This window comes from Zootermopsis nevadensis, unplaced genomic scaffold, assembly GCF_977971745.1.
Source record: "Zootermopsis nevadensis isolate Lab colony 2312 unplaced genomic scaffold, Znev_1.0 Znev_ptg000024l, whole genome shotgun sequence".
Taxonomy (NCBI): domain Eukaryota; kingdom Metazoa; phylum Arthropoda; class Insecta; order Blattodea; family Termopsidae; genus Zootermopsis; species Zootermopsis nevadensis.
Window position 1 is genome coordinate 18,907,850 of NW_028259156.1, and position 27,627 is coordinate 18,935,476.

At 36.8% G+C, this 27,627-nt stretch overlaps 3 protein-coding genes across 7 annotated transcripts in view; 1 reads left to right on the plus strand and 2 right to left on the minus strand.

Moving 5' to 3' along the window:
* The first annotated feature begins 293 nt into the window (after positions 1-293).
* Positions 294-2,793, plus strand: vito (nucleolar protein viriato). 2 transcript variants are annotated; one of them, XM_087355017.1, is made up of 4 exons: positions 294-476; positions 898-1,003; positions 1,084-1,245; positions 1,788-1,926. In XM_087355017.1, exons 1-4 carry the CDS (start codon positions 370-372, stop codon positions 1,800-1,802), a joined length of 390 nt encoding a protein of 129 aa, XP_087211143.1. In that variant the 5' UTR covers positions 294-369; the 3' UTR covers positions 1,803-1,926. The 2 variants fall into 2 exon arrangements, with proteins under 2 accessions (XP_087211143.1, XP_021931945.1); XM_022076253.2 differs by lacking the exon at positions 1,788-1,926 and adding an exon at positions 2,057-2,793 and having other exon boundaries at positions 298-476.
* Positions 2,349-6,131, minus strand: Nthl1 (Nth-like DNA glycosylase 1). Its single transcript, XM_022076252.2, has 4 exons — positions 5,541-6,131; positions 4,931-5,101; positions 4,032-4,191; positions 2,349-2,660 (listed from the first exon to the last, which is right to left on the minus strand). The coding sequence occupies exons 1-4, from the start codon at positions 5,955-5,957 to the stop codon at positions 2,416-2,418; spliced, it is 993 nt and encodes a 330-aa protein (XP_021931944.1). The 5' UTR covers positions 5,958-6,131; the 3' UTR covers positions 2,349-2,415.
* A 1,126-nt stretch (positions 6,132-7,257) lies between these two features.
* Positions 7,258-27,627, minus strand: part of Axn (protein axin) — a 33,704-nt gene continuing 13,334 nt past the window's right edge. Inside the window, exons 2-19 of one of the 4 annotated variants that reach the window (XR_015536803.1) lie at positions 24,614-24,761; positions 24,117-24,263; positions 23,220-23,496; positions 22,150-22,614; positions 20,841-21,002; positions 19,257-19,395; positions 18,674-18,781; positions 17,776-17,899; positions 17,154-17,281; positions 16,008-16,148; positions 15,070-15,217; positions 14,760-14,907; positions 13,856-13,987; positions 12,674-12,898; positions 12,207-12,473; positions 8,328-11,288; positions 7,878-7,962; positions 7,258-7,379 (exon numbers count right to left, since the gene is read on the minus strand). Coding sequence is in view for 3 of the 4 variants with exons in the window: in XM_022076237.2 (XP_021931929.1) it covers positions 11,162-11,288; positions 12,207-12,473; positions 12,674-12,898; positions 13,856-13,984; positions 14,760-14,907; positions 15,070-15,217; positions 16,008-16,148; positions 17,154-17,281; positions 17,776-17,899; positions 18,674-18,781; positions 19,257-19,395; positions 20,841-21,002; positions 22,150-22,614; positions 23,220-23,496; positions 24,117-24,263; positions 24,614-24,677 (2,799 nt within the window). In the remaining variant the exon portion in view is untranslated. Of the gene's footprint in view, positions 7,380-7,877; positions 7,963-8,327; positions 11,289-12,206; positions 12,474-12,673; positions 12,899-13,855; positions 13,988-14,759; positions 14,908-15,069; positions 15,218-16,007; positions 16,149-17,153; positions 17,282-17,775; positions 17,900-18,673; positions 18,782-19,256; positions 19,396-20,840; positions 21,003-22,149; positions 22,615-23,219; positions 23,497-24,116; positions 24,264-24,613; positions 24,762-27,627 lie in introns of those variants that run through there. The other 3 variants (XM_022076237.2, XM_022076238.2, XM_022076239.2) reach the window with 3 other exon arrangements.

Sequence of the window (27,627 nt, forward strand, 5' to 3'; positions counted from 1 at the left end):
AATTTTCGGCCAAAGTCTACACAAATAATTCTATAGGAGGAGTCCTCAAACCATTCAAAACATTATCGGAATATGACAGCCTGATATGTAGCCAACAATAACATGCACACCACATTGACCTTCTTTTATATTTATATATATATATATATACACGGCAAATGATTTCTTAAACTGTTGAATAGTAAATTCTACATTGGTAATCTATCAGTGCTAATAAGGATATAAGTCACTTTTTCCAGTCGGTAAGATAAAGTATTTAGGGAATGTGCGAATGCATCATGTTGGTACAATCTAGAGATTACCAACATAGGAAAAATTTATAAATCTATGCATGCATTGGACACCGATGGAATGTAGTTCGTAGTTAAAATGGAACAATTCAGTGAATGCGATGGTAAAGCAAGGGTATTTCACCCCCGTAAGCGTGTAAACAGAAAGACGAAGCTTCTGTTAGCCTTCGATGAAAATGCAAGGAGGTAAGCTGTTAGTTACTTAGTGGTCCCATAATAATATAATTACAGTAATGGCAGGCACTAAAACAGCCTCACATAGGGACTTGTTTAAGAAATTTAATATCTTTCAGCAGCAAGATAATTCTTTCTCCCATTATCATTTGTAGTTGACAACATTGAACAATTTCAAATAAATTCAAATCTCCATAATATAAGTACGAGATACAAATATGACAATCATATGCCAAACTAAACTTCGTAAATATTAAAAAGGAGGGAACTATACTGGAATTAAGCCATTCAGTATAAAGTCTCAATCATAACATGATAATTTTAAGCTACCAGTAAAAGAATCTCCTATTTTACTCCTACTCCATAGAAGAATTTACATCTACCAAAAATTCTTAGCTATTGTGTGTGAATAGCAGAACCATTTCTTGTGCAGGGAGTTCCTTACTGGTTTCCACAAAAGAAAATTACAGCGAAAGAAGAAGGCTCAAGAGGAACTAAAGCAACAGTTAAGGGAAGAGAGGAAACGAGTAAAACAGGAAGTACGTAGAGTATCAAAATAAGGTCGTTTTCCTTATTCTTGTTGAAATTTTTTATACAATATTGTATTCTTTGATTACAGGCCCGGGAGTCATTTAAAAAACTCATAGTGTCACATCGCCCAGTCCCGGAATTGGAGAATCTTATCTCTAAAAATTATGAGCTTGAAACCCATTCTGTGAGCATACAGGAGCTTTCAGTCTCTGACCTGGCAGAGAATAACAACTGGATAGGAATCAATAAGGTATCTAATTAAAATTGACATTTATATTTAAAAATTTAGTGCTGCTCTTTATAAAGACCGATATTATTGAACAGTTTCTGGTACTTTGCAATATGAAATATTGTGTGTACCAACTACACCTGACAATGGTCAGCATAATATTAGTATAATGGATGAATGTCTGATACCTTTGGAGAGAGAAACTATATGAGAATAATTTGTATTGTATAAAGTCATTGATATTTGGACATATAAAACACTGCACTTCAATCAAATTTTCCTTGTGACAAGTGGCATTGGGTGTAAATATCATGTAAACATTAAATAAACAACCTGACATTTAAGAAGAAATACACCAATATGTTAGCTAAAATAAGTCAATGTTCTATACTTTTATTTAACATGCAATAAAGTATAGGACCTAGAGATACTGACTGTTACAGTCTGTTGGATATCACACCACATTTTTTGACATACCTAGTTCAAATCTTTGATGCAGACAGCTACCCTAACAGGGATTTTCAGTTCCTAGATAAAAAAAAGGTGACAATTGTTTCTTTCAGTTCTCCTATTCATGATTACAACTCAAACCATTATGTGCAAATCAAGAAATTAGAGGTAGTTAGCAGAACATATTAGTGTATAGTGCAATGCAAAAAATTTGAAATGCACAGCTTTAATAAAGTACAAAATTTACTCTGAAAGTAGGACTGTAATTAAAAAAAGTATAAGCATGTGAAAAATGAGTTAAGATTCAGTATTGAAACCTACACCAAGATATCATTATGCAAGGCAGTATCAGAAAATGGCTCTGAAGATAAAAATGTTGCAGGTGCAATATGAAGATGAAAAGAATGATGACGGGGTTGCAAAGGAAGATCAACAGAAAGCTGAATTACCAGGAATGGAGTTGAAAACAAGAAAGGATGTCAAGAAGATAATAAAAAAGCAGGCCACCAAACAAGTGCAGAAAAGTAAGGCTTTCAAACTGAAGAACAAGATAGAAAGGCAAAAGAACAAGAAGGAATCACTTAAAAAAAAGAAAAAAAGGATTAAAACCCAGTCCAATTCCAAAAAGGTTAGAAAACACGGAAAGAAAAGGAAGTGATATATGACCGGCTACATGTGTGGTGATGTAATTATTTATTTGCTTAATAAAATGGGAGTTTTCAAAGCTGATAATGTTGGAGACTATTGCTTGCCCCTGGAATGCAACTGACCAAAGGGACAGAGATTTCTGTTGAGACAGGTACTGCAGAGTGGATTCACAGGCTTGCATAGCTGCTGACCAAATCCAACCATCAAGTTATTTACCTCATCCCACAATTCTGTTGGAAGCCATGCCTCCAGTGCAATACGTGTTGCTTCTGGTGTCTTGGTAGCCTTTTTGACCCAACCCAATCTGTTTGAAATCCTGTGGACGTGTGTGTCCACTCCTAAAACCAAAACAAGAGATAAATTAATAAGAAAACAGGTATCTATTGATCTTACCTTTTAAGAAATGAGTCTTGCTGATCAAATTTGTCTTGTATGTATGATGTATTAAAATAAAGGCTGCATAACCTTTTATACATTCTTAAAGTTGACTTGCAACTTTACCTTCAAGCTCAATGCTTAATTATTTTGCTGCACCATTTAAATTCACTGTTACCAAGCCAATTAATTTAAATGCTCTTTGTATAATCTTTTCCTGCATTAAGCATGGTAGAGGACATTTAATATTATTGCATTTTACTGTTGTAGTTGTTGGGAAAGAGTTAAAACATCTTGTTCAGAAGCAATACTTTCTAGCATGTAGCCATCACATTCAGTTTATAAATTCCAAGTATGTAATACCTCAGTATGTAATGACTGTTGGCCAGATGGATGAAGGATCTTTAATCAGCCAAAAATGACATTTTCTGGATTAAGATACAGTATGGCCTGAAGACAGAGACAGTATGTTTCCCCCAGTTTTTGGTAAAAAGAAATGCTTATTTACAGTGGCAGCCCATCCATCAGAGCTTCAGCACCCCCTATAATTTTTCAAAAATTGAAGAAAAAATTTTGTGTTTATATAATTTGTAACACTTTATTTCCTCTATATCATTATTTTAATATTGCCCCTTACATTGTCATTATCCACTAATTGGCTGAAATGAGAGTAAGTCCGCGGGCGAGGAGTGCGAAGCAGATTGGGGCTATCATCCGGCCGCAAGGATTTCAGTGCAGCTAGCCAGTCAAAAGGCGAGCGCGGTGGGTGGTGGAGTGAGGGACAGTTCACTGGTACAGTGCGTCTCCGTGCTGCAAGGTTCGCAGCTCTGTCTGCTTGTCACAAGTGGACAGCGCAGTGTGAGGTGGAATGAGGGGTAGTTCACTGGTACAGTGCAGATCGGAGCTGCAGTTCCTGCAGCTGGCTTATAGTAAACACCCTTGCCCAGTACCACGTGTTTTAGACTGGTTTCTGTATCACAAACTGTTTCGTGGTTATTGTTAATGTGTGTTCAATAATTCTGTGTGCTGACTATTTTTTGTTCTAATAATGACAATGAGCAAAGTAAGAGTATCATATTTTCAGCAAATTTCTTTTTCTAAATTGTCTTTGAGTGAAAAAAGTGATGTAAAAAAAATCATGGCCACCCTCTTCCGGACTTACAAATAGTTGAAACATGATCGAACACGTATGGGTTTTCTCCAGATGTATATTTACTTTTCATTTATTTATACTGTCATGTGTTGAAAAACTATTCTGAGTTTTCCCCCTTGCACAGCACTACCAATGGTCAGACTCATTTATTTACTAGTTCACTGTGATGGAGACTCCTCACCTATTCCAGTAAGTATTCCCCAAGCTGTCTTCATACATAAGTGAGCCATTTTGGGTCCAACACCAGGCAACTTACACAGTTTCTCCACGCTGTCCGGTATATCTCCATCATATTCATCTTGTAGAATCTGTGTGGTCCTTTTTATATAATTCACCTTACTCTGAAAGTGTAAAATGCATCAGACTGAAATATATTCTACCACAATGAGAGTTACGAACTAGAATTAAACTTAACAACTCACAATGAATACCATGGATCTTTTGGCTGTGGTCACTATGCAACTTACTGTCATGTAATAAACTATCATTTTGCTATCACAAGCAATAATTATCAATCTTTAGTGAGCAACTTGTAGCAACATAAACACTTATTACCAATTCTTTACAACTCAGAAATACATTTTGATCCTTGCCCCTATCTTGTGCTTCCTTATGATGTAAGCCTACAGTTGTATTATACACATCAGCCTCTGATTATACAAACTTTAAAAAAGAGTCAATTCTAAATGGATAAGTAATATGAGAATGTCAAGTAAATATGAAATATAGAAACATACATAATAAAATTCTCAAATTTCATAAAAACAACAGCATGTAGTTTCATTTTAAGTTCTAAAACTTCAATTTTAACATCATAACACATAATTCTAAGTTTGTACAAACAGAGGTTCATGTGCATAATGTATCTCAGACAGGATGGCCCATGGTCCAAAATATTTTTACAGAGAAATAAATAAATGCTGATAAATGTTGCTGGAAGGACTACATGAAAGAGTATAATAAATAACATTACAAAATATATTCTCAGACTGAAAATAGATAATGTCTTTATCATTCACATGGCATACATTGTTGGCCTGTGGCTAATCATAATAAAGCATGGTACTGAAGTGTAAATACCTTCCAAAATGAAACTGGATATATCAGTTGTCCAAGAGTTTTGTCATCTGTATTGAGAACATTGGGCACTGTCAGTCCGTGCTGCCGAAGTTTCTGCATGGCTGCATATGTCACTGCATCTTTTGTTTGACTGGACAACATAAGAGATACTAAGGAGTGGTACCTTGTTTCCTGCAATAAAATATAAAAGCTTCAATTTGAATGTTGGTCATTGCTCTTTGCCTATGATATAAGTTTCTCTAGCAGAATAATGTGATCTTTCTGAGGAAAAATTAAATATGTAAAGATGCAAGTAAAGTATAGGAAGTAAATGCACTAACCCAAATTATTAAAATTTTGTTATGAAAGTAAAAGCAGTAATTATTTCTTCATATATTGACCTTAAAAAGATTTCTGGGCAAGGTAATCCACAACTTTTCCATTCTCTAAATTCTCACACAAGCACCTGCCTATTTAAATCTCATCAACGCAGAACGAATATAACCCAATTTGCTTATATTAGAGAAAAACATACGCAAATGACTATAGAAACTGAGGTACTTAATAATAACGTCACTCCCTACAAATGTTCACAGCACATTATACAACAATATTAGTAATTATCATGTACCTTAGGTGGGGCACTTTCATCTGCACATTTATCACATCCCATTGTATCCACTGGAGCATCTCGTTGCCTCCTCATTTCTCGTATATTATTAATAACTTCACGCCAATTATCTGGCTCCCACTTTAACTTCTTACTTTCAGTTCTGGTGGCCCCTGAAACACTTCCCTTTAAACCTTCTTTCTGCAGGGAGTCGTTCAACATCCGTTCTTCGTAAGCTATCGACAAGTGTTGTCTTTTGGAAGTTTTTTCTTTAGTACTACCTTTTTTCAAAATTAAAAGTTCATTTTCGCGAGAAGACTTTTCTTTTTGATCCACAGGTTCTTCAATGCGAATCTGGGAACCTATTTGTTTTCTGCTACGAAATGAATACTTCTTTGATAGCTCTGTCCCGATGACCTTCCCAGCTTCTGACAACATATTATCTCAGTATTTTTACTTTGTATACAATAATCTTATTCTAGATCATCTGTTAGAAATCTGAAATTCGAAATCTGCATTAAGAAGAAATAAGTACCAGACTTTCCTTCCTCACACTTCACTTCGTAAATGTGCCACAAACTTTAAAGAGATGGCCGCCCGAAGGTTAGGCAACTTACTTTCGGAAATTAATCTACAGACAAAACAAAGTTCCCCATTTGAAGAAAGTGGTAATTTTACGGTCAGCCAGGCCTATTACATGCACTCGGTCTCCTACCGTAGAGTATCGGGTTCCTTCCTAGGGAAAAGCGGCCAGGGCGTATGGCTAGCCATTTACAAGCATCTTATGCTGATATTAAGAATGTGAATACCTCCACTTCCCCATGCTTCTGCATGGAATGAAGTATAGATACAATTTTATTTTCTAAGGAAAGGCACCAGCTGCTTCCATTTTTAGAACTTCATACTTTATTATTTGCTGATGACCAGGTGATAATGTCAGAAACAGAGGATAATTTACAGAAAGCTACATTTAGATTAAATAAAGTTATAACAGAATATGGATTAACAATCTCAGTAAAGAAAACAATCAATAGCATTTAAAGGACTGAATCTATTAAGAAGTAAAATAGTAATCAACAACCAAACAATAGAACAAGTGAATACTTTCAACTATTTACGAAATTTGATTTCATATGAAGGAGAAAAAGACATCAGTCACAACTTAAACAATTATTTGAAAATAACAGGCATAATAAACAATGTGTTTAAACAGCACTTGTTACCCGCAGCAATTCTTGCTTTTATTTCTGCAAGAAGAAATCTCATACCTTCCAGTAAACCTACATTAACATGTTTCTTTACAAAAAAAAGTAATTGAAACAATTAGTTCTCAAACAACTGTAACTGATCAATAATAGAATTTCTATAGAGTACTACAGCAAATGTAACAAATCCAAGTGTAAGTGAATATCCTTTATTTGGAATCTTACTTTGGTACTAGGTCAATAAGCACCATGATGCTCAGCTTCGGTTTGCTATTGTCATGTCACACGGTGTCTGAAGGATTGGAAACATCCAAAATCTCAAAATTACTCTTTTACCAACCAAAAGAAGAAATTATGTTATCAGTATTAATGTGTTTTGATATCTTTAAAAACTCACTTTTGTGCTACACTTAATTTTCAGTGAAATAATCATGGTGTCCCTACTTACACCTGAAGTTCCCCTGCCATGTACCACACTTGATATTACTTTGCAGAACAGAATGAAGGAAATTATGAAAACAGATGGAGTGACAGACAGTGTAGATAAAAAACTTTATTAGAAGTATACAATATCAATTAATTACATACACACTTCACTGTTCATGGTTGCTGAACTAGTTTCTTGAATGTGGACACCATGCTGTACAGAAGTGGTCTGCAAATATAAATTATTGAAATACAAAAGTCCATAGAATGTACGTGATGGGAAGGAATATGAATGTCTCATCTTTCCTTTTTTGACAGATGGTACTGATCAAAGGAGTGGATCCTGTGGCTCTGTTGAACAGTAACAGTCGAGTTTTAGCAATAATACTCATAAATGAGACCACTAATGAGCACTGAACTCCCTCAGCATTGCAAATTTTGGCAGTAGTGAAAAACACATTACGAGGAAAGACTTAAATCTTCCATAAACCTCTAACCTACTTAAACTGGTCAATAAAACAAAATTTTACTTGAGGTAATATCTCCAGCTTACCTGACACCACCCTATTCAATCAGTTATTGTGTCAGTGACTGTAACGTTGTGCTAGTGTGCCAAAATAATGGAAATTATAATTACGTTCAGTCATAAATAAACTGTAAATTAAATGGACCCATTCCAAAGACCGGTTGATTTATTAATATGTCTAATAATGTTAGTAAAACTTACAGTTCTGATGCCCATGTACTGTCAGAAACACCAACACTACGAGTCAAGGATGTTCTATCTAATGGTTCGACTGGCATACCCGATTCTGAAAATAATTTTTGTAAATTCGCTAATTAAACTTCGCCTGAAAAATCACCTATTACAGAAGAGTTTAATAAAAATAGTATCTTACCTGCAACCAAAACTGAAGTAGTATAATGATAACCATTCCACGTCAAAAATTCCCGAATTAATTCATTAATAATTAAGGTTTCACTTGGAATTTCTGGTTTACTATTTGAATTAGATTCTGGTTCCAGCACCTTCATAATTTCAGTTTTAAGTTCTGCTTTAATTTTACTTAATTTTCCACTTTTATGCAGATTTTCTCTTATAGCTGAAAGAAAATAACAAAATTAAACTACAGCTCTGAACTTTACTTTTAACACCAAAATGAATAACACCTCTTACCGTTTAAAAATTCGTCTTCTGATGCCATTAGTCTTAAATTCGCCCTCGTCATATAGTCCACTTAAAAAAGTGAAATTTCTCGAAGCAAGAAATTCGTCTTGGAACGGGGGATGTTGGTATCGCAGTATATGACGTCACGCCACTATTTCCATCTATCCGCAGCGGTCGTGAAGCTGGCAGTAATAATTGTTGGCCACTCGCAACGACTCAGTCGGTAACGATGACTACTTTGACTGCTGCTTTCAGTGTTGAAGCACATACCTATATCAGACTTATAAAAGGTTTATGGAATGTAAATAAATTCTATTCTATACTATTCTGTCCTCTTCTGTGGTCTGGTACATGTTTACCAACGTTTCATAGACAGCTAGTATCCCTGAAACATTGGGAAACTGTCAGCTGTGGAAACTCCATCTCTCAAAACTTCAAATTAATTTTTACAGAAAAGGTAAAACATCCTGTAACGTGTGTTTGGGTCCAATCAAAAAGAGTCTCTGCTTAGTGAGAGATAATCAGACTATTGTTTACAGTACCTTTAACAAGGCTTGCACACAAAATAAACTTATATTGGCTTTGGCATTCAGGACATAAAATATAGACCTCATTAAGATCTATCGATTTTATTTAAAACACTTACTGATACTGTGTACTGATAATGAATTACAAGAAAAATATCAGACTCTGCAGTTTAACTGTATGCAGTGTGCTTTAAATTCTTAATAACTGTAGCATGAATGGTTTGCAGGATTTGTCTGCAATTAATGAACTAACATCAAGACCAACAAGGATATCACAAATAATGCATTTGGAAAATATCTGTACTCTACCGAAGTACACTTAAATTCCCACTGAGTATAAGAAGGACATTGTACACACAAGTCAGAAGACTGAACACAACACACAACTTCAAATGAATATAAAAACACAGAAAAAGAAAAGAGACTGTTAATATTTCAAGTTTTACTACAAAATTCAGCAAGTGACACATATGGTAACAAACTGTATATGAGTTGCAGTATGTACACTTGTACGTGCTGAGTTGTTCTACACTGCGTGCATCAAGTTGTTTTGAAACAAAGCAGCATTTCATTTCTCTTTGATTAAAAACATGGCACACTCTAGACTCCAGTTATATCCACTAACAGGTCCATTACTTGGGAATATTGAAGTGCCAGCAGTGTCACAACCAGACACTCTTATTTCTAACACTTCATTATCTGAATTCATGTTGAAGTAACAAAACATTCAGTAATACCGCTTGAAGACATGCTCTCACTTATATAAATTATACAATACTAGGCTCTACAATTACAATTGCCTGCTTTATTTTAATAACCATGCACGCAATGCTGCAAGCTGAGGCCTTCTCCCAGCTTTCATAATGCATTGCACAGACGGCACCTTGCTGGATGACTTTACAGTGGTGCCAAAAAATACACAATACTACACATTCTGACCAGGATATGCAGAAGGATTACCCAAGAAAGAATTAAACTTTGGATAAATGAAATGATACTGTTTTGCACATACCTCAGTTGAACATCTTGCCTGTTTATACAAGTTTATCACCTGAACAGGGACTAGAACTGAACACTTGATGCCAATTAAATGTGAAGTACCATATTCTACCTCTGACACATGACATTTAAACAGTTTTGGATACTGTTAATTTTATTCCAATCTCATTAGCAAACTCTACATATTTTAAATAAGGCACTGAAAAATACCAGATACCAGTTGAAACTAATAATGAATATAAAACATCATTTCAAAAGTATCTCTTTCCCTCCTACCTCCAGCAAAGCAAAATTATGATTGAACTAAAACAGCTTAATACATTTATACCAGTAAATGGTTTTATTTGAAGTTATATTTAGTATGTTTGAAGAATTACACCAGGTTACCATTCGTTGTCTTCATCTTATTTAATCCAGTGGCATACTTGACTGCTGTGGAACAAGTGGCTGTTTTAGTGACTTCAACTACTTTGATAACTAGGGTAGTTTAGCTGCACAGTACTCTTATGTTAAGTCTGAGACTTTATGAACAGACCAAATCAAACTGCATCCCAGTGGTTCAATTCTGAATGCCAACTGATATAGCACATAATGATAAAAATGCTTACTGAAATGACAACTGAACAGTATCCAGTGACAATGAGTTGTAGCTACATGTACCTGTAGATGATATTAGATGTTAAAGATTGAGAACACCATGTGTATTTAGTTGGCAGAATGCTGACCTTGATCTCTTGACCCTTTGCAATCTTCTGTCAAGCAGCAAGTAAGACAAAATCATGAAGGTGTGAACACTGGACCACAAGGGATTACCGTGAAAGCCACCCAGCAAGATCTTCGATTGTCAGAAAAGTACTCACAAACAGAACAAACTGGAATTCACCATTAGTACCAACTGAGATATATATAAAATAAACTGACAGCAGCCCAGCACAACAACAGCTGCATTCATTTGCATGTACCATACCTTGTTTTAAATAAAAAGTCATACTTACGAGACAAAACAGAACTTATCCAAAACATGGCACACACATACTTGTTACTAACCAAGCCTCAACAGAATTACATTTCCACACGTGATAAATGATTAAGATGGAGCTGCCATCAGTTTCTGTTTTTACAGAATTAAGTTTTCTGTCAGCATGTCTCATTACGCCAACACACTCCGTACTTGTAAATAGTTGTACTACGGAAAAAAAAATATATATATCACTGAGATGTTTAAGGAACACATTCACTTTAAGAGGGGAGGAAAGAGAGAAAAAGGCACACGTTTCACACCTGATGGTAATTAATAATAATCAACCGGATCTTCCTTCAATCAACTGGCTTCACCTGTGCCATTATCTTCCCTTCCCACAATGGCAAAATCTCATTGTCATCAGTTATTTCTTCTTGAATCACTCTCATGTCCAAGTCATCACACTCCGTCTTGAAGAAATACCTGCATCAATCAATTCTATGCTATACTGACACAACAACCACAATGAATAAGATGCACTACTTATAGATAATATGAGAATACAAACAGATAGGAAAAGGAGAGCCATGGACTGTGGACACAGTAAAGTGACTTTATGGGCTGAATAAATGTCATTCAGCTCATGTACAGAGCAATTTTTCTCCACTTCATCTCCACACCCAGATGGGCCCAGAGTCCCAATCACTCCCTTACCTAATCAGTACCATGAGATGGCATGATGATCTGGGTGAAACAGAAAATGGATATTTTGGGAACAGATATGCATCTGAAAAACTAGTAATGTTCAAGGACAAAGTCTTACACAAAACTGTGGACTTATCTTCAAGCTAGCTTGGATATGGAATTAACACTGATTGTCCAGTAAGCATGTTATGAGAATTATGACTTAAAAATTATTATATATTTCCCTTCACTGCTGTGTAAGAATATTAATGATCACATTCATAGGCTTACTTTTACTACAAATTGTAAGATTCATTTTCATGCATTGAAATGATCCAAATAACATACTATAGATGAAGATATGAATGATGAACAAGGATATGAATGGAAGTTGGTGTCATCAAGGTATAATCATAGACCTAGAGACTGAGGAAAAGCAAAATAAATGTCAGTTAGGATAGCTGGCAACCTGATCAAGATCCAAACCAGATACCTCTGAAATGTAAGTCTACAAAGTTATGCTATGCCAATCTAATCAGTTTGACTGAATGCTCAAAGGTGTCCGTATCACCTCATAGCTTAAAAGTGTGATATGGAATACAAATGGCTCAGACAGGGTCCAACAGTAGGCTTCTGTAATAGGACAGAGTTAGTTACTAGACAATTACATAATGAAAGGAATTACAAACTGCTAAGGAATATAGGTCTCTCACTCACCGATAGCTGCCTTTTTTGGGCAAGTATTCCTTGAACTGCCGCAGTGTGACAGACCGTCCAGGAATCTTGGTGCGGTATGGGAACTGTTCATCACAGAATGAGAAGACAACTGTAGTGAACTCTGAGCTCTCCATGCAGGTGGCTGCCCCAGGCAAGGAACTGCGACCACCACGTAAACTCTTGCGTAATGTTGACTGACCAGACAGAGGTGCATCTACAGGCATGTGCATCGTTGCACCAGCAGTTTTCAAGGATGATATCGCAAACCTATCATAAACCAATACAGTGTTCTGAATATTACTTACACTGAGAGAATTTCTGAACAGACATCACATACTGCAAATATCAGATTAATAAATATGAACACCATGGGGAAGTAAACACCTTCAGCACACTACTGCCAGTTAGTGGCTCATTTGTATTAATCAGTACTGAATGGTTTTATTTAAATAAGTCAATAGGAATACCTCTGTCGTGCTGCCTTGCTACGACCTTCCTCTTCTAGTAGCCTGCGTCTTGCTTCCTCGAGCTGTGTGGCTGTATGTGGGAGTGGCAGTGGTGGCATTGATGGGTCTGCTACAAATGGCTGAGCAGGGCCCCATGCCCCACCAGGGCCTACCCCTCCATTGCTTCCACGTTCCAGAGAGCCTGACCGAGAAGTACTGTACGCTGCCGTTGGTTTTCGACTGTGCCTGCATAAAGGCACAACTTGGTTAAACATTTATTTCCTCTAAATGTTCTAAATATAGAACTTTTTAGTGTATTTATGCACATACAAGAGTGATGTTTGACTTCTGAAACCAGAGCAAAATTATCTTTGAGAAACACTGAAAGTACTAAGCCTGCATCCAATATAAAAATAATTTAATTAGCATTTCACATTTCTCATATCATGCTGATGTGATAGAACACTGAACATGATTGAGAACAGGATGCTGAGAAGAATATTTGGAGCAGAGATGCAGTGACAGGAGAGAGAGAAAATTGCATGAGCTCCCATAATCTGTACTAATCACTAGCTATTATTTGGATGATAAAATCAAGGACATGGACAAGGCATGTAGTATGCATGGGGAGATGAGAAATGCATACAAAATTTTGGTTGGAAAGCCTGAAGGGAAGAGACCACTCAGAAGACATAAGTATAGACAGGAATATAATAATAAAATGTATGCTAGGGAAATAGAATTGGAATGTGTAAACTGGATTTGTCTGGCACAAGAGAGAGACAATGGCAAGCTCTTGTAAACAAAGCAATGAACTTTTAGGTTCCATAAAAGACAGGGAATTTCTTGAGAGCTGATTGTACTATTAGTAGCTTTTCAAAAAGGGACCTGCTGTATAGATGGAGCTGGGTTATTCTGTAACTTTGAAAGAACGAATGAAAACAAGAATCAATTACTTTTTTCACCTATGACTTTCCCACTTTATGTGGTTTGCCTGAAAAGTAAAATATGCGTGTAAAAGAAAATTCATTCATATAAATTCTAACACTAAAATCTATTAAAAACCCTTTCAGAAATCTCTGTACTCTTTTCTTTTTTTTTTTTGGGATCACAGCCATAAAGAATTATGAAAATTTAAAACTGTCCAATTAAAACAAAACTTTTAAATAATTTGTCTGATATTTAGACGTAATGAAGCTTTACCTGGTTGCTACAGGAGAGGTGGTGGAAGGATCGTTCCTTCGCACACGATGCTTCGAGGCCTCTCGCTCACTGTGACAGTGCGATGCAGCAGATACCAGCTTATCGCTATCCAGCAACCATGACAGAACCCTACTACAGAGAAATGGAATGCACTTAATTTCTGTCAGTATTACAGTGCAATATGAACTACAGGAAGAAAAACAGCCCACAGAATGGAAACTGTTTAGTTGCAATGAATGTTTCTTTTTTCATGCTTTTTGCTGTACTGACATTATACTGCACAGCTCCAGCGAACATTTTATCAATACATATTTTATGATCTCACAAAAAAAAACACAAATTAGAACAGGCCTCAACATATTTTCTATAGACCTAGGTGTCATTATAATCTAGACATACTGAAAAAGAAAATATAATTATTTCTTTTAACTAGTGGTTATAAAACACATACCGCCTTTATCAAAATTTCATACTATAAAATAAAATGTATTTGAATAAGTGAAATATTTGTGAGTTTAACAATACTATCAACAGCTAGGATTATAGTGTCTAATGACAGGACAATAGTGAAAGAAGGTGGAAGATAATGGCCAAAGCCTAACTTAAATTATTATCCAAGCAACTGCAAGGAGGCACTGAGAAAAAACAACAAAAACCTGCCAGGATAGGTTGTCTTGAGGCCAAGATTTGAAACTGGGACCCTTGAATATGAAGCAGGGATGCCAACTTTTTGACTGTGACATTCAGTGATAAGGAAATCAATCACACACAATTGTGTCATACTTTTCTATAACAATTTCATAAAAATGTACAATATTTCTGTTTCTTCAGGCTATCTCTTCAACTGCATCAGTACCCAAAAAACCTAAATCAGGACAATTTTAGTAACTGAAAAGTAACGAACTTGTCTTTGCACTGTGTACTGGGGTGTGATGTGACTGGCGTGCTATCTGAGACAACGCTCACACCACTGTCAGTCAGCTCCGTCGATGTCTTCTTACTGCTTGACTTCCTGTTTGAATCTCTACTTTGGCGGAATCTGAAGTCATGACCTGTAACAAATGCAAGAGCTCAATTACTGTATTTACTCAAATATAGAATGATACCCATTGTCAAAACTTGATTCATAGCCCAATGCAGTATTATTTTTGTAATTCTATTTTATCTTCTTGAAACACAAACAGATTTCTGTCTGCAGTACACACATTACTCACCAGGCAAGTCTTGTTTCTGTACATCCTGATAGTCGGGCATTGACTTGCTCTTGGGCATGTGTCCACTGCCCCCATGATGCTTATGTTCTGACCCCTCAGGGAAGTCATGCACATTTCCAGAGTCTGACGAGAATGTTGAAAATACATCCTGCAGATAAGAACAAAATTTAAAACACGTTTCACTATTTCTAATATAGAAAACTGACACCCTACAAAGATATTTTTTTTCTAATGTCTCCACTTATGGTTATTTGATATGTACATTCTTGGAACAAGAGGTAGGAGTTATTGTAATTGAGAATTCCAGTAATTTCCTATATATAGGTATTGATGCTGAGCAGTGGCTCCACATCTTTTCCTGCTGGAACACTAATTTAGCCGCTATTAGATCATCCTTTTGTGCTCTATATTCATGATCTGTCTGAGAACCCCGTATGCCCAAACTTGGGTGGCAGGACACGGACTTGAATGAAGGATGCAGATTATGACTGATACACAGGACATAGAAAAATTGAGGCTCTTAACTACTACATCCAATACTCTCAACATTCATCAACTCAAATAGTCAAAAAGTTAGGAAATATATGCATGGCCCTTTCCTTATGATATTGTGTCTATATATTCTATACGTAAAAATCTTTTGATGCTCTGATTAATAGTGTAAAACAAGCATGGCAGATAAACATGCCACTCCAATATAAAATGTAATTTATATCAGTCCAGTGGTTATTGAAACATGACCTAACACAGCATAAAATTCCTTCTGTTGAATTATCTTGAAAACTTCAAAGACTTACAGAAAAAGTGTGTCATACTTCCTCTAACACTTTTGTCAGCATATCTTACTCTGAATGTGATTGTTAGTTATTATTGATGCTATGAAACTGCACTGTTGAAACTTGTAACAAACTGTGACCATGTTGAACTTAAGTACTTACTTTCTCCTTACGCATGTGGCGAGGGTAATATGCCGGGCGTGAATGGGACTGGTATGGATGAGGCACGCTGTGAATCAGACCCATGTTGGTGGAAAGGGACGGAATTGCTGCACCTGGTAACACTCCTGCTACAGCAGATACCTAAAAATTCATACCATGATCAGTCACTTGCTATTGCCTGTGAGCCTAATGCATTAACAGTTTTCACATATAATGTCATACCTGCTTATGCACAAAATCAGAGACTTATAAACACTATAATCATTACAGTGTTCTCATTTTTCTTACAAAACATTTTCCACTGTTTACTACTTCCTTTCTTTAAATTCAACACTCAAAAATCACAACTAAATTCATGGGGCACGGTTCTTCACGGGAAACTTGTATTCACTCAAGTGCTTATGAAATTCTCTGGTTCTATGGAACTATGATTACAAGATCCAATCATTGAACTTATCCCTAGTCAATTCAAACATCTCTAATTACTAAAAGTCACATAATATAATTCTCCAACCTATGCCAATCTCCAACAAGCCTACTTACTTGTCAATGACTAAAATTTTGCATGCAATTTTTATCTCCTTGTGCAAGCTACATATCCTGCCAATTTCATCACCCTAGCAATCATGAAGCTCCTCATTACATTATTTCCTCTATACTCCAGTTACGTTTTCTGTCAATATTCTCCTCAGAATTTTGTTCTAAAGTATAATGTATGCTGTTTTCTTAATCCACATTAAAACAACATGTAAAAATTACGGTCTTGTGTATTTTAACTTTAAGATTTCTATAGATGAGGAGATTATAAATGGCTTAAAACTGAACGGTTGTATGCATTACTCAATCTAATCTGTTATTAATTTCACCATAAAAGTAATTCTGATTTGTTTCTGTCATTCCCAGTTACTTCAATGCTATCAAAATTTTGAAGGATTTTATTATAAATTAGCCCTGTATTCTAGTGAGAAGACATGAATCTACATTTACATTTCAACATAGAAAAATAGTTTATGATTGGTACAACAGCAATGTATTAAATGTATTAAAGATTAAAAAAATCATATGCATGATAAACTTACGTTTGGTATGTCCTTTGTACTAACGCTATACAGTCCATAAGCAAAGAGCTGCACAATGTATTTTTACCTTGCTAAGGGCTATAGCCGCCCCAGGTACCGTCCTGCGTCTGCCCTCTGGAGACTTAGGTCTAGGAGATATAAGCCCAGGAGTGCGTGAAGGGGTTAAGTCTGACCACACTCGTGATACATGTTGATCTGAAAATCACATTACATTCTGCATGTGAGTGATGAACAACAGGTCCACAAACACACATAAGGCAAGGGTAGCAGTTTAGTTTTACTCTGCATTTACATATATGATATTATCATTACAAAAATTATAATTTTTAAACAAGCAGAATTACATTTGTAGTGCAGAATGACAGTAATTTTCATTAAAAAAAAAATTCAGTCACTGACACCTGCAACTTGCAAGTTCATAAATATGAGGAAAAGGAAGACTGTAGGAAGACGGAAGAGACTGGAGATCATCAGAGAAAAAGAAAACTTTGAAAAACTGCAGTATCAAGCACATAACAGCCTCATACTTTATATTAACATTTCTGTCCACTGATATGGGAAAATGATATCATTCACATCCTCAAAATCACAAACTGGATCACCACATAACTTTCATGAATGATGTCCACATGGACAAGTTGATATCATGCTGAGCCTACAATACAGCAATAAATGGACAGTGCACATACCAAGTATGGCCTGGTCACTGTCATCATCAGCTAACAGCTTCTCCCTAATAGCATCTGCCAGACTGTGGGGTGTAGCTACTGAGTCCAGGACAGTTCCATCCTCTTGACCACCCACCAGTTCCCCCTGTTGGCAGAGAATCATGTTCTTTATATGATGTTTGTGTTCACTACATATATAAGAACCAATTTCAGAAACTGTATTACAATAAAAGCCTTTGAACCATCTATCTACCTACCTACATGGTACATGGTTTTAATTTCAAAGCTGACAGTTACTCAGTGGTCTAGAAATGTTATAGAATCTGATGGTTCATACCATGCTCTCAAAAGCCCACCATTCAAACCTATATTGCACCAGTTCAATCTAGGCCACCTCTCCACAACCTGTTTAACAAAGATTCATTTTAATATTGCAATGGCCACAATGTAGAGAAACATCACTGCCACTACTGTAATGCTGTCTACTTGCTGCTGCCTACTGTACCAGCCATTATAACAATGTCCTGAATGAGAGTAGACAGGCGTCAGGTGATATCTCTCATACCACAAGACTTAACTCTTCCATACTCTTCACCTGATTTTCCCTCAACTCTGATCCACAATCGTCCCTAGCACTCGGAGATACAACTTCTATAGCCATTGGCCCATCCGTGGAATGTTCCAAGACAAGGATCTCAAAGGTTATCCTTCCAGAAAGTTTCTATGCCCCTCGGGAGGGGAATACGGCGCCTGGAATGTTCCGTGATGGCGGTGCCCACAGCCCGTTTCGCACCAGCCATGGAAAGGAGCCAGGCAGCCCCTCCCCTCCAGAGCGAGCTGTCGGCCATGTCACAGCACATTTATTGTGCTAACATTAAATAACAGACACATAACAGTGAAAAACGTCTCCTTCACATACCTCCTGCAGCTTGCGGTCCAGTTTCTCCTGAGCATCCTGTTCATGCCTTACAAGCTCTAGCTTCTCTATCAGGATGGAAGCGAACTCCTCTGGCTTCATGGGATAAACCTGTATAAACAATAGAATCCTGTGAGATGAGGCTAAGAATGTGAGAATAAGAAGGGTTGGCACAATAATACTATATAACAATGCCCATAAATCCTTTTACTGATCTTCCAACATTTCCCTCCTTTGTGGTTTGTAACTTACCCTGATTGATCATATGTCACATGTTATGTGTAGTCCAATTGGCAATGTGTCACACTAGTATACTGCTAAACTATTAACCTCAAACTTTAATTAGCCTGGTAGGCAGACTGAAGTACTTACACTCATATAATATAACAAACTTGTTCTCACATTCCTACATTCTAAGTAACAGTATAATAAAAATTTCCTGCCTATGTGGTTTTAATCTATAATTTATTCACAGATTTTTCCATTTGCTGAAATTTTACTACCCAAGAAAGAAAGTTTTCAAACCTCATCTAACATCATGCACAACTACATTTTTATCCGGTGTGGGTTAATTTTCATTACTTGCCTGTTCTTTCTGTCGCTGGGTGCGAGGAATCATCATATGGTGCATGTAAGGGTCCCTATTCACTCTAGCACTTTCCTTTATGCGTTTGCTGTCGTGCAGGTACTGTTTCTTGTTGGTGCAACGGCTGTGACCCCCATCACTGAAACAGGACAGCAATGATACACTGAAAATAATACAGGGGACCACTGTCACAAAAACTCTCATAATTCCTAGTGATTGCATACCTTTAAGATACACACAAAATGTGCAACTTACTGGCACTGAATTTCAGATATGAGAAACAGGACAATGTATGCTGTTTAAACGTACTGCTGCAACATTCAACTTTACTATGTTAGCTACAAAAATAAAAATTGTTGGTCAGCACAGTGCCATCATCTGGTGTGAAGTTGCATGTAAATGTCACATGTCTACCATGCTGCTGAAAGTTCTGTGTTTGAACATGATATTGACATTTGTGGTGATGTTTCTCAATTTTTTGCAGTTATATGATTGTACATATCTGTATCATAAATATAACAGAGTATTTGATTTGTATGTTGGTAGTTTGTGATTTTTATTCATACACATATATAATATGACACTGAAAATAAGTTATGAACCTTTACGCTATAATTAGATTCCTTTAGGATAGCAGTTAATGAAATAATGCACACGAACGTGACATTTAGCAATCTGAATTTCTCACTTTATAATGATGAGAACAGTTCTGGGAAGCTCCCCTCTCCTAGTTCTTCAATCATACCCATCCAGGTCATTACAAAATCATAAGATCACATTTTGAATCCAATTTACATTACTACAATGTTTTATTATAAGATCGATTTGTTTGCAGTAGAACTTCTATGACAATATATTACAGATCATATTTGCTATGTGACTCTCAAAAATTTCCTGAAATACTAAAATGTACTAAGGACAAAAATATCATACCAATAAAATGTATAATCTATAAATATATATATTTTCCTTCATTGCATCCAATAAGATATGTAGTACAGCTGTCTACATATGTAAGTACAAACATGTAATGTCTTCTATCTAGGGATTTCTGTAGAAGTACATGGTAATGCCAGCAAATGGCACATGCAGATAAAAACGGAAGGATATTCAGCACCAGCAATAAAAGGGAATTATGGCCTCATTCTATTGCATGCATTGGCACTGATAACAAATGAACAGTAAAGAAAGATTCTTTTGGTAAATAGTGGCGGTGTACAGAAGCTGCCATGACTCAACACACAGAAGTGGTCGGAAGGGAGAATAATACTTTGTGGGATAATCAAGAAGTTGGGAGTGTTGGCAGCAAACAATGTGAGACACGATGGGAAATATGAAGGCAGCAGTGATGCTGAGATAGAAGATAGCGATGGTAAATGATGCATGATTGGTAAAACTAAATAAAGGCCAGTACTTCTAGAAGGAAACTAAATATAATGTGTGACATGTTTTTAACCTTCATTGTTTCACTTATCTGCTTGTTGTAACAGTACGCAATTAATATAAAATCACTTCTCATATTCCATGCATATCCTTCTTACAAATAAACTGCAATCTCAAGTATGAGCACATAACTGTACTTACACAGAGCTCTCCTTGAGTGACATGTTGTCTGACTCTGTCCGAGCATCAGAGCTGAGGGACTGCAGTTCACTATCCTGCCGCGACACTGGGTTATACGAGGAGTAGGCCGTGTGGGGGTGAAGGGTGAGGGCAAAGGGGTAGTGAGCATGCTGCAAGTACATCCTAGCCAAAACAAATGAAACAAAACATAACAAAAGCCATGGCCGCAGGCAAAAATTCTAAATTAGCCATTCAAATTATAGCAAAAAAATCAGCACTTCTTAATAAAATTAGGCTGTCACTTTCTTCTCTAAAAATACAAACACTTTACAGCCGTACAAATGCACACAGAGTCTACTGCACACTCTCTTCTTGAGGCAGAATATTTTGTCTACGGCCCTCAATAAAGCTAAATAAAAATAGTTAAAGCATTAATCAAACAAAGCAAATTGAAAACTAATCCAACCAGAGGCTAGGAACTTCAAAATAATAAACCACTAAGAAACTCAAGTGCTGCAACAACCAAGATAAGCATTAACAATTTCTCTGTGACTGCTGAATAGAGCATCTTCTCTTCTATAACCTAATGTAGTGACCAAGCTGTTTACTATGACATGCTACAGCAGTGTGTCAGTATCTTCAAAATGGTGTCAGGTTTACCTAAAAATTGTAATATGCCACAAATGCTTCTTCTTGAGATCATATGATTCACAATCGGCCAACCTTTAGATTCTATAATGCAGCAGAGAAAACACCATCACACCACGTCTCATCTACATCTGCTACTAAAGTTCTAAAAATTTAACATTTCAGAAGTTTGACGCCAAAAATTTATTATATTTAGAAAATATTTAAATCAATGTTGAATGAAACTCTTCATTTTTAAAATGAGTACAGTGACCACACAGACACGTCAAACCTGAATATGGCTGCACACAGCTGAAATATGTAGCTCGACAAACACTTAGAAAGCGGTAAATGGCGTGTGTGAAAGTGACAGTTAAAACAAACATAAAGAATTTGCATAATACCTCCCAAGAGTGTTATTAAAATGGATCACCCACTCACCACTTGTACCAGGGTGAAATATAACACACACATGTAGAATATGCTTTCTCAAATTATATTTTACTCTATTCTCCGTAGCAGGCCCTCTGAATTTTGTCTAAAATCATTTTCACACAGTCTGGAAGTGATAATAATAATAGAAGTCTGCATGTCTACACCTTCATCAGCTCATAATTTGTATTCCTTTGTATGTAGGGAAACCTTCACACCAGTTCCAAGTACAGACACACTAATGAAAGAAGCCAAACTGTGTGCCACAAACCCTGCATAGGCTTCTGGCTTAGGCCTCAGTTCCAATGCTCTTCTCTTCTGTGTTGCCATAAGCATGTCCTTCGTGAGCGGGAGAACGTCATGTCCAGTGGCCGGTGGTTTGCTGCCCCCCACACTTCCCATCTCTGTCACAAATTCTGTGTCCTCATGGAGAGTTGGTAAGGGTGGACCACCACCTGGCAAATCTCTTCCACCCCCAGAACTACTGCCACTGCTGCTACCACTGCTGGTGGAACCAGATGACAGTTCACCATTCTGCATGACCTGAACATGCTGCAGGTACATATCTGATTTGAGAAAGTTAGGGTACGTGGTCTCATTGATGAGATTCTCCACTTCGGCTTGTACGCCATCGAACACGTCACCTTCCAGCATGTCCTTGCCTTCTTTTATATGACGGTTCACATCCTTGCGTAGGTCATCTGGAATTGCCAGTTGAGTTTTGAGGAAGAAACGCCTGAAAATGAACATACAATTTGGTTCACATCTGTTTGTAACTCAACATTTGCACAAATTTTATACTAAAAAATAAACACACCGTGTTCTGAAACAACTTGACAAAAAGTACAGTACAGCTTCCTAGCCTCCCTACAAATCAAGGATGATTCTGAAAATTCTAAAATGTTGGATACGTTCAGTTAATCCTGTCTCATGTGATTAAAAGTGAGAAAAATGGTTATATCAAAACGGAAATATTTTCTTACTCACAAGCCACCAAATAAGAAGATGGCTGGTAGTTTGGTAGTAGTTTACTGACATTTCAGAGGTGTTTTCTGCCTCCATCACCAGGACAGCAAGCACCTAAGAAATGTCAGTAAATTTCAACCAGACTACATGGTGCAAGAGCCATCTTCATACTCACTGGTGTGAAAACATGAAATCTCACATGCCGCAAAATAAATTACTTTTCAAAAGGACATAAGAAAAGATCATGCAGATAGAATGGGTGAAGTGGCTAAAGATGGCATGGAACTATAAACCTATAAACCTAGGATATGCTGAGGATAATACTGTGTGATAATTAAAGGAGAAACCAACAGCACCCTGTGTCATCATGCACACCTGTAGATAACCTTCACCAGCTGGTTGATCTTGTCGGGGTCCTGCTGTTTCTTCAGTCCCTCGCAAGCAAACCAGAAATCCAAAGTGTCAGCATGTGGCCGTCCCTCTTGATCTAGGTACCGCCTGAACAATTCCACACCATCCGAGTCCTCCAGTAGGCTGTGCAGGTTGCATGCCCAGCGAAGGTAAGGAGGTGGTGAATGGGACCCACCACCTACCTCCATGAACGCTGTACTGCAGCTGCCCTCTGGCTCGAAGCCAAGAGGAGCATGTGCATCTACACAAACACACACACAACTGATAAATTTCATGCCATCTTCATGCTTGTATGTAACAGTAAAATTGACAAAAGTAATGATTACAATTCCTACAGCGAATAACAGAAAAAATACTTTTATATAATGACAGTAAAAATGTGAATTGTTATCTCCAGGGTTGTGATGCTGTGTAGACTTGTAGGTGGTTACCAATGTTTTGAACAGATGTAAGGCATCCATGACCTCCCTTAAGACCACAGTCAATATTAAACCAGTTTTCTTCTTAATCATATGTGCACCGGTTTAATGTCAAAAGAACGGTAGTACAGGTAAGCTGTCCTCATGACTAAATACAAACCCATGAAAATGTATAGGATGAATGGAGGTAAAGCTCCATGCTTTCTTAAACATGGCACTAGATGGTGGTCAGTGATCATATTCACACATTGGTCACATTATCCCAGGGGAAAGGGTTCCTGGTACTCATTACAGAACAGGCAGGTAGACCCCAGAGAAAGCCTGGACGCGCTGAACAGAAAGTACCTGCCCCTGTTCAAAATCAAACCCCAACCATCCACCCCATAATGCCACTACTCAATAAACCATCCCTCAAAAAAATTAAAAGAAGTTAAAAAGAAACCTGGTAGGCCGGATGCGGTGTAAGCAAGGCTGGAGCGACGAGGGGTGAGCACAGGTGAACTGCCACCTTTGTTGTGCTTCGAGCTCCATGATGAGTAGACGGCTGGAGAAAGTGAGCCTGACAATCCTGTAAGTTCTGTCTCCTCACCTGCAGTATAAAGGCTTCTTCTAGTTGTGGTATTACTTATTGCATTCACAGCACACACCAGCTCTAACTAAAATGTACTTTATTTTAATTTTAAATTGGCAGACGTTTTGACACTGCAATGTAACACAACTTCCCAAAATGTAACATCAAGACTGAAAGATCTGAATGGATTAATGACTGTTCTTACATTTTGTACTGTACAGGCTGAACAGTACTGAAACAAAATATTTTCTGTGCAGAGACAGACAGACTAATCATTAAAAAATGTTCAATCATTAGCTTATTTTCTAACTCCACAGTAGCAGTAGCATTATCAGTATAATTCACTGTTTAACTGGTTCATTCCTTGCCTGGTATAGGTGGACGTGGAGAATTCTCGTTGAATCTGTGATCACGTCTCTCCACAGCACTCATCCTGCTCTGCAACAGCTTCCAGTGCGATGCTGCAGCTGTGACTCAAGACAACACCGGCAAGGCATTGCGCAGCCACCAGCAAATCTGCAAGTAAATATTTTACATCTAAGATCATATCATCACTCTTTAGCTAAGAGGTTATGATAGCTTTCAATAATAACAAACTTTGTTTTAAGTCTGTGATTCAACTCTTCTACTAAAATCCTATGAGTCTCTTCTTGCTTGGACTAGTGGCAGGTTCTTGCGAACATGGCAATAACCATACAAGTTCAATAAAAGGTGGTTAATTTCTTGACCAGATGAGCAACTACTGTATTCTCAAGCACTCACCTCTGTGGAGTTACATCATCCAAGCTGCTTTCAATCCAAACTGAACTTCTGTGATGTTGGGCCTTTCTCAAAACCTATATAGTTGCTCAGCTCCACAAGAAATTTATACTTTTATTGAGCCAAAACATTCATTACCATGTTCATAAAAGCTCATTACTGGACTCCATCCTAGGCAACTTGAATCCTCTCCATTCCCTCAAATCCCACCTTCCTAAGATCTGTTATAGCATCACACTTCCATCTATGCCCTTGTCTCCCAAAGTCTCCTACTCTGAGGTTTTCTGAAGAAAACTGCATGTTTCTTATGTACCCTCTGTGTGCCACATGATCTGTCAATCTTATACTCACTGATTTAATAAGCACAAATTATGAAGGTGCACAAAGTGCAATTTCCTGCATCATCCTCTTCCACACATCTAAATATCTACTCCTGGTAAATGGCTGGCTGCATGAGTGCACTGTTTGTGTGATGTGGAAAAAAACTGAAATGAAGTTCTGACAGTGGTGACTCTGGTAGCAAGAAATGAAAATGAGGCTAAGGTGGTGCTCAGGTAGTCAGTTCTGTGTTAGTGCATTTGGTAAGAATCTGATATCAGCTGCCATGCAATGGTTTCACAGCTAATTTACTTCATAAAGGGATTATATAAATTCTGTACTTTCAATGGGATTTGCAAAGATAATGCTGCAATAGGCTGTATTATTATTGTTATTAAACACAAAGAAGATTGTCCCCTTCACTTTTGATGGGCCACACTATGCTAGTTCTCCTCATAAATATACAACTTTCCTACTGCAGTTGTTACAGGATAGAACAGTGGTGGGTTAAGACTCAAAGTGAACTCATGACTAGAATATAAAAAAGTATTAATGTTTCATAATATTCCCAAAATGTGAATAAATAAAAAGCAAAATGTAGCTTTCAACAAAATGGCAGGTTATAAAGTACAACAGTTGCTGTTCTGAAACTGAAAGATACAAGAAATTAAGTATTCCAGTTCTTCAGAGCTTTTTTCAAAATTCTTGAGCTAACAAAATCTGTTCCCTATCACTCTTTCACAGGCCACATTATTCAGTACCTATAATTCAACTCATATAGGGTTTGGATGGGAGGAAGATGCATCTTTAAAATGGCTGCCAAGAGTTGCCTCTTGATTTCACCATGACTCACACTACGTACCAAGCATCAGTCAATCGATAGCAGAATCCAGGACCCTTGCAAGGGAACAAAGAGCATAAGTTGTATAGGTTTCCACATAACAGTCTTTACAAATATTTCATCATATACCTGCCATCACTGGATAACTTTTATTTATAACCTTTTATAAAAGAATATGTTTGTACCTAAACATGGCCCTGCTTTAACATTTACAGGACAGATTCATATATAATATGTAGCTGTGAATGCATTTATGTTACAGATAAATAAATTCAACATAACCAATATGTCTTAAAACAAATTAGTTAATAGACATACAAATTATTAAAAACAATCGAGCAAGCTACTATTGACAAATGTACTCTATCAAAATTTGTAGTCTACAAAGCTTGAAAGAAACATTTCTTTATTACGTACCACTTTCATTGCTTACTGGAAACAACACACCAAATTTCTTGAACAAAATATAATATATAAAGGATATTTATGTTTTGTTTGAAATCAAATAACCACTGTGATGCTTCTAACTCAACATTTCTCTTCAACAAATAACAAACTATTGACTATTGATGGTCCGGGGGTGCGCAATAAGAGCTTCCAACAGCTGCGCACAGAATCCCAGCATCGCTGTTCTCAGATCGATGCTTGCTGAATTATCATAACCACCGACGCTTTCAATATGAATCAACCATTTATAATTTCCCCCTACCAGTATTATGAGTATGAAATTCTATACATCCAATACAATATAGTTATGGCCATACTTTTTAACCAACTTAAGAATATGACATGGGAACAAAAGGATCAATGCTGTTCCTCTTCATATAATTTTTGTTAAAAACTTCATTGTTCATTTTAATACCTACTTCAAATTGTGATTGACAGATGCCGATCAATACCAGGCTTCCTGGTTTGCAAGACAATTGTCTTCATTCATGGTAGACTAATCAATCTGTAAATTCAATGGCCATAACAGGCTAGACAAGAACCTTCCTTCCTGCCTTTGTACAGGATTTGGTAAACAACTCTATAAAAAAACTATTTGTTGTCTGGGCAGACATCTTTCATTTATGGCAAGCTATGGCAGTTCTTATAGTGATCAAGGTGTACAATGCTTAGTACTTTGCAAGCAGACATAAGATTCTCTTTATCACCAGCTACAAAAAATAAATTATGAATGGCACGTCTTAATTAATCTTCACATTACTTTGCCTACACCTCATGTTCATCTAACAAGGCAGTGAAATGTCCTACCTCATTATTCTTACATTCAAGAATTCAAACAGCTTCAATCTGTGCCTTTTGCATTTCCAAAAACACTTAAATCAATTAACATTCCAGAAAGCCAACCACTGTAAGTATCAAGAAATCATTTTGTGTAACATCTGACATGTTTTTGCGGCCATTCTACAAGACATGCCAACATTTTTAAAGTAGTGACAATGAGTACAGAAGACAAATATT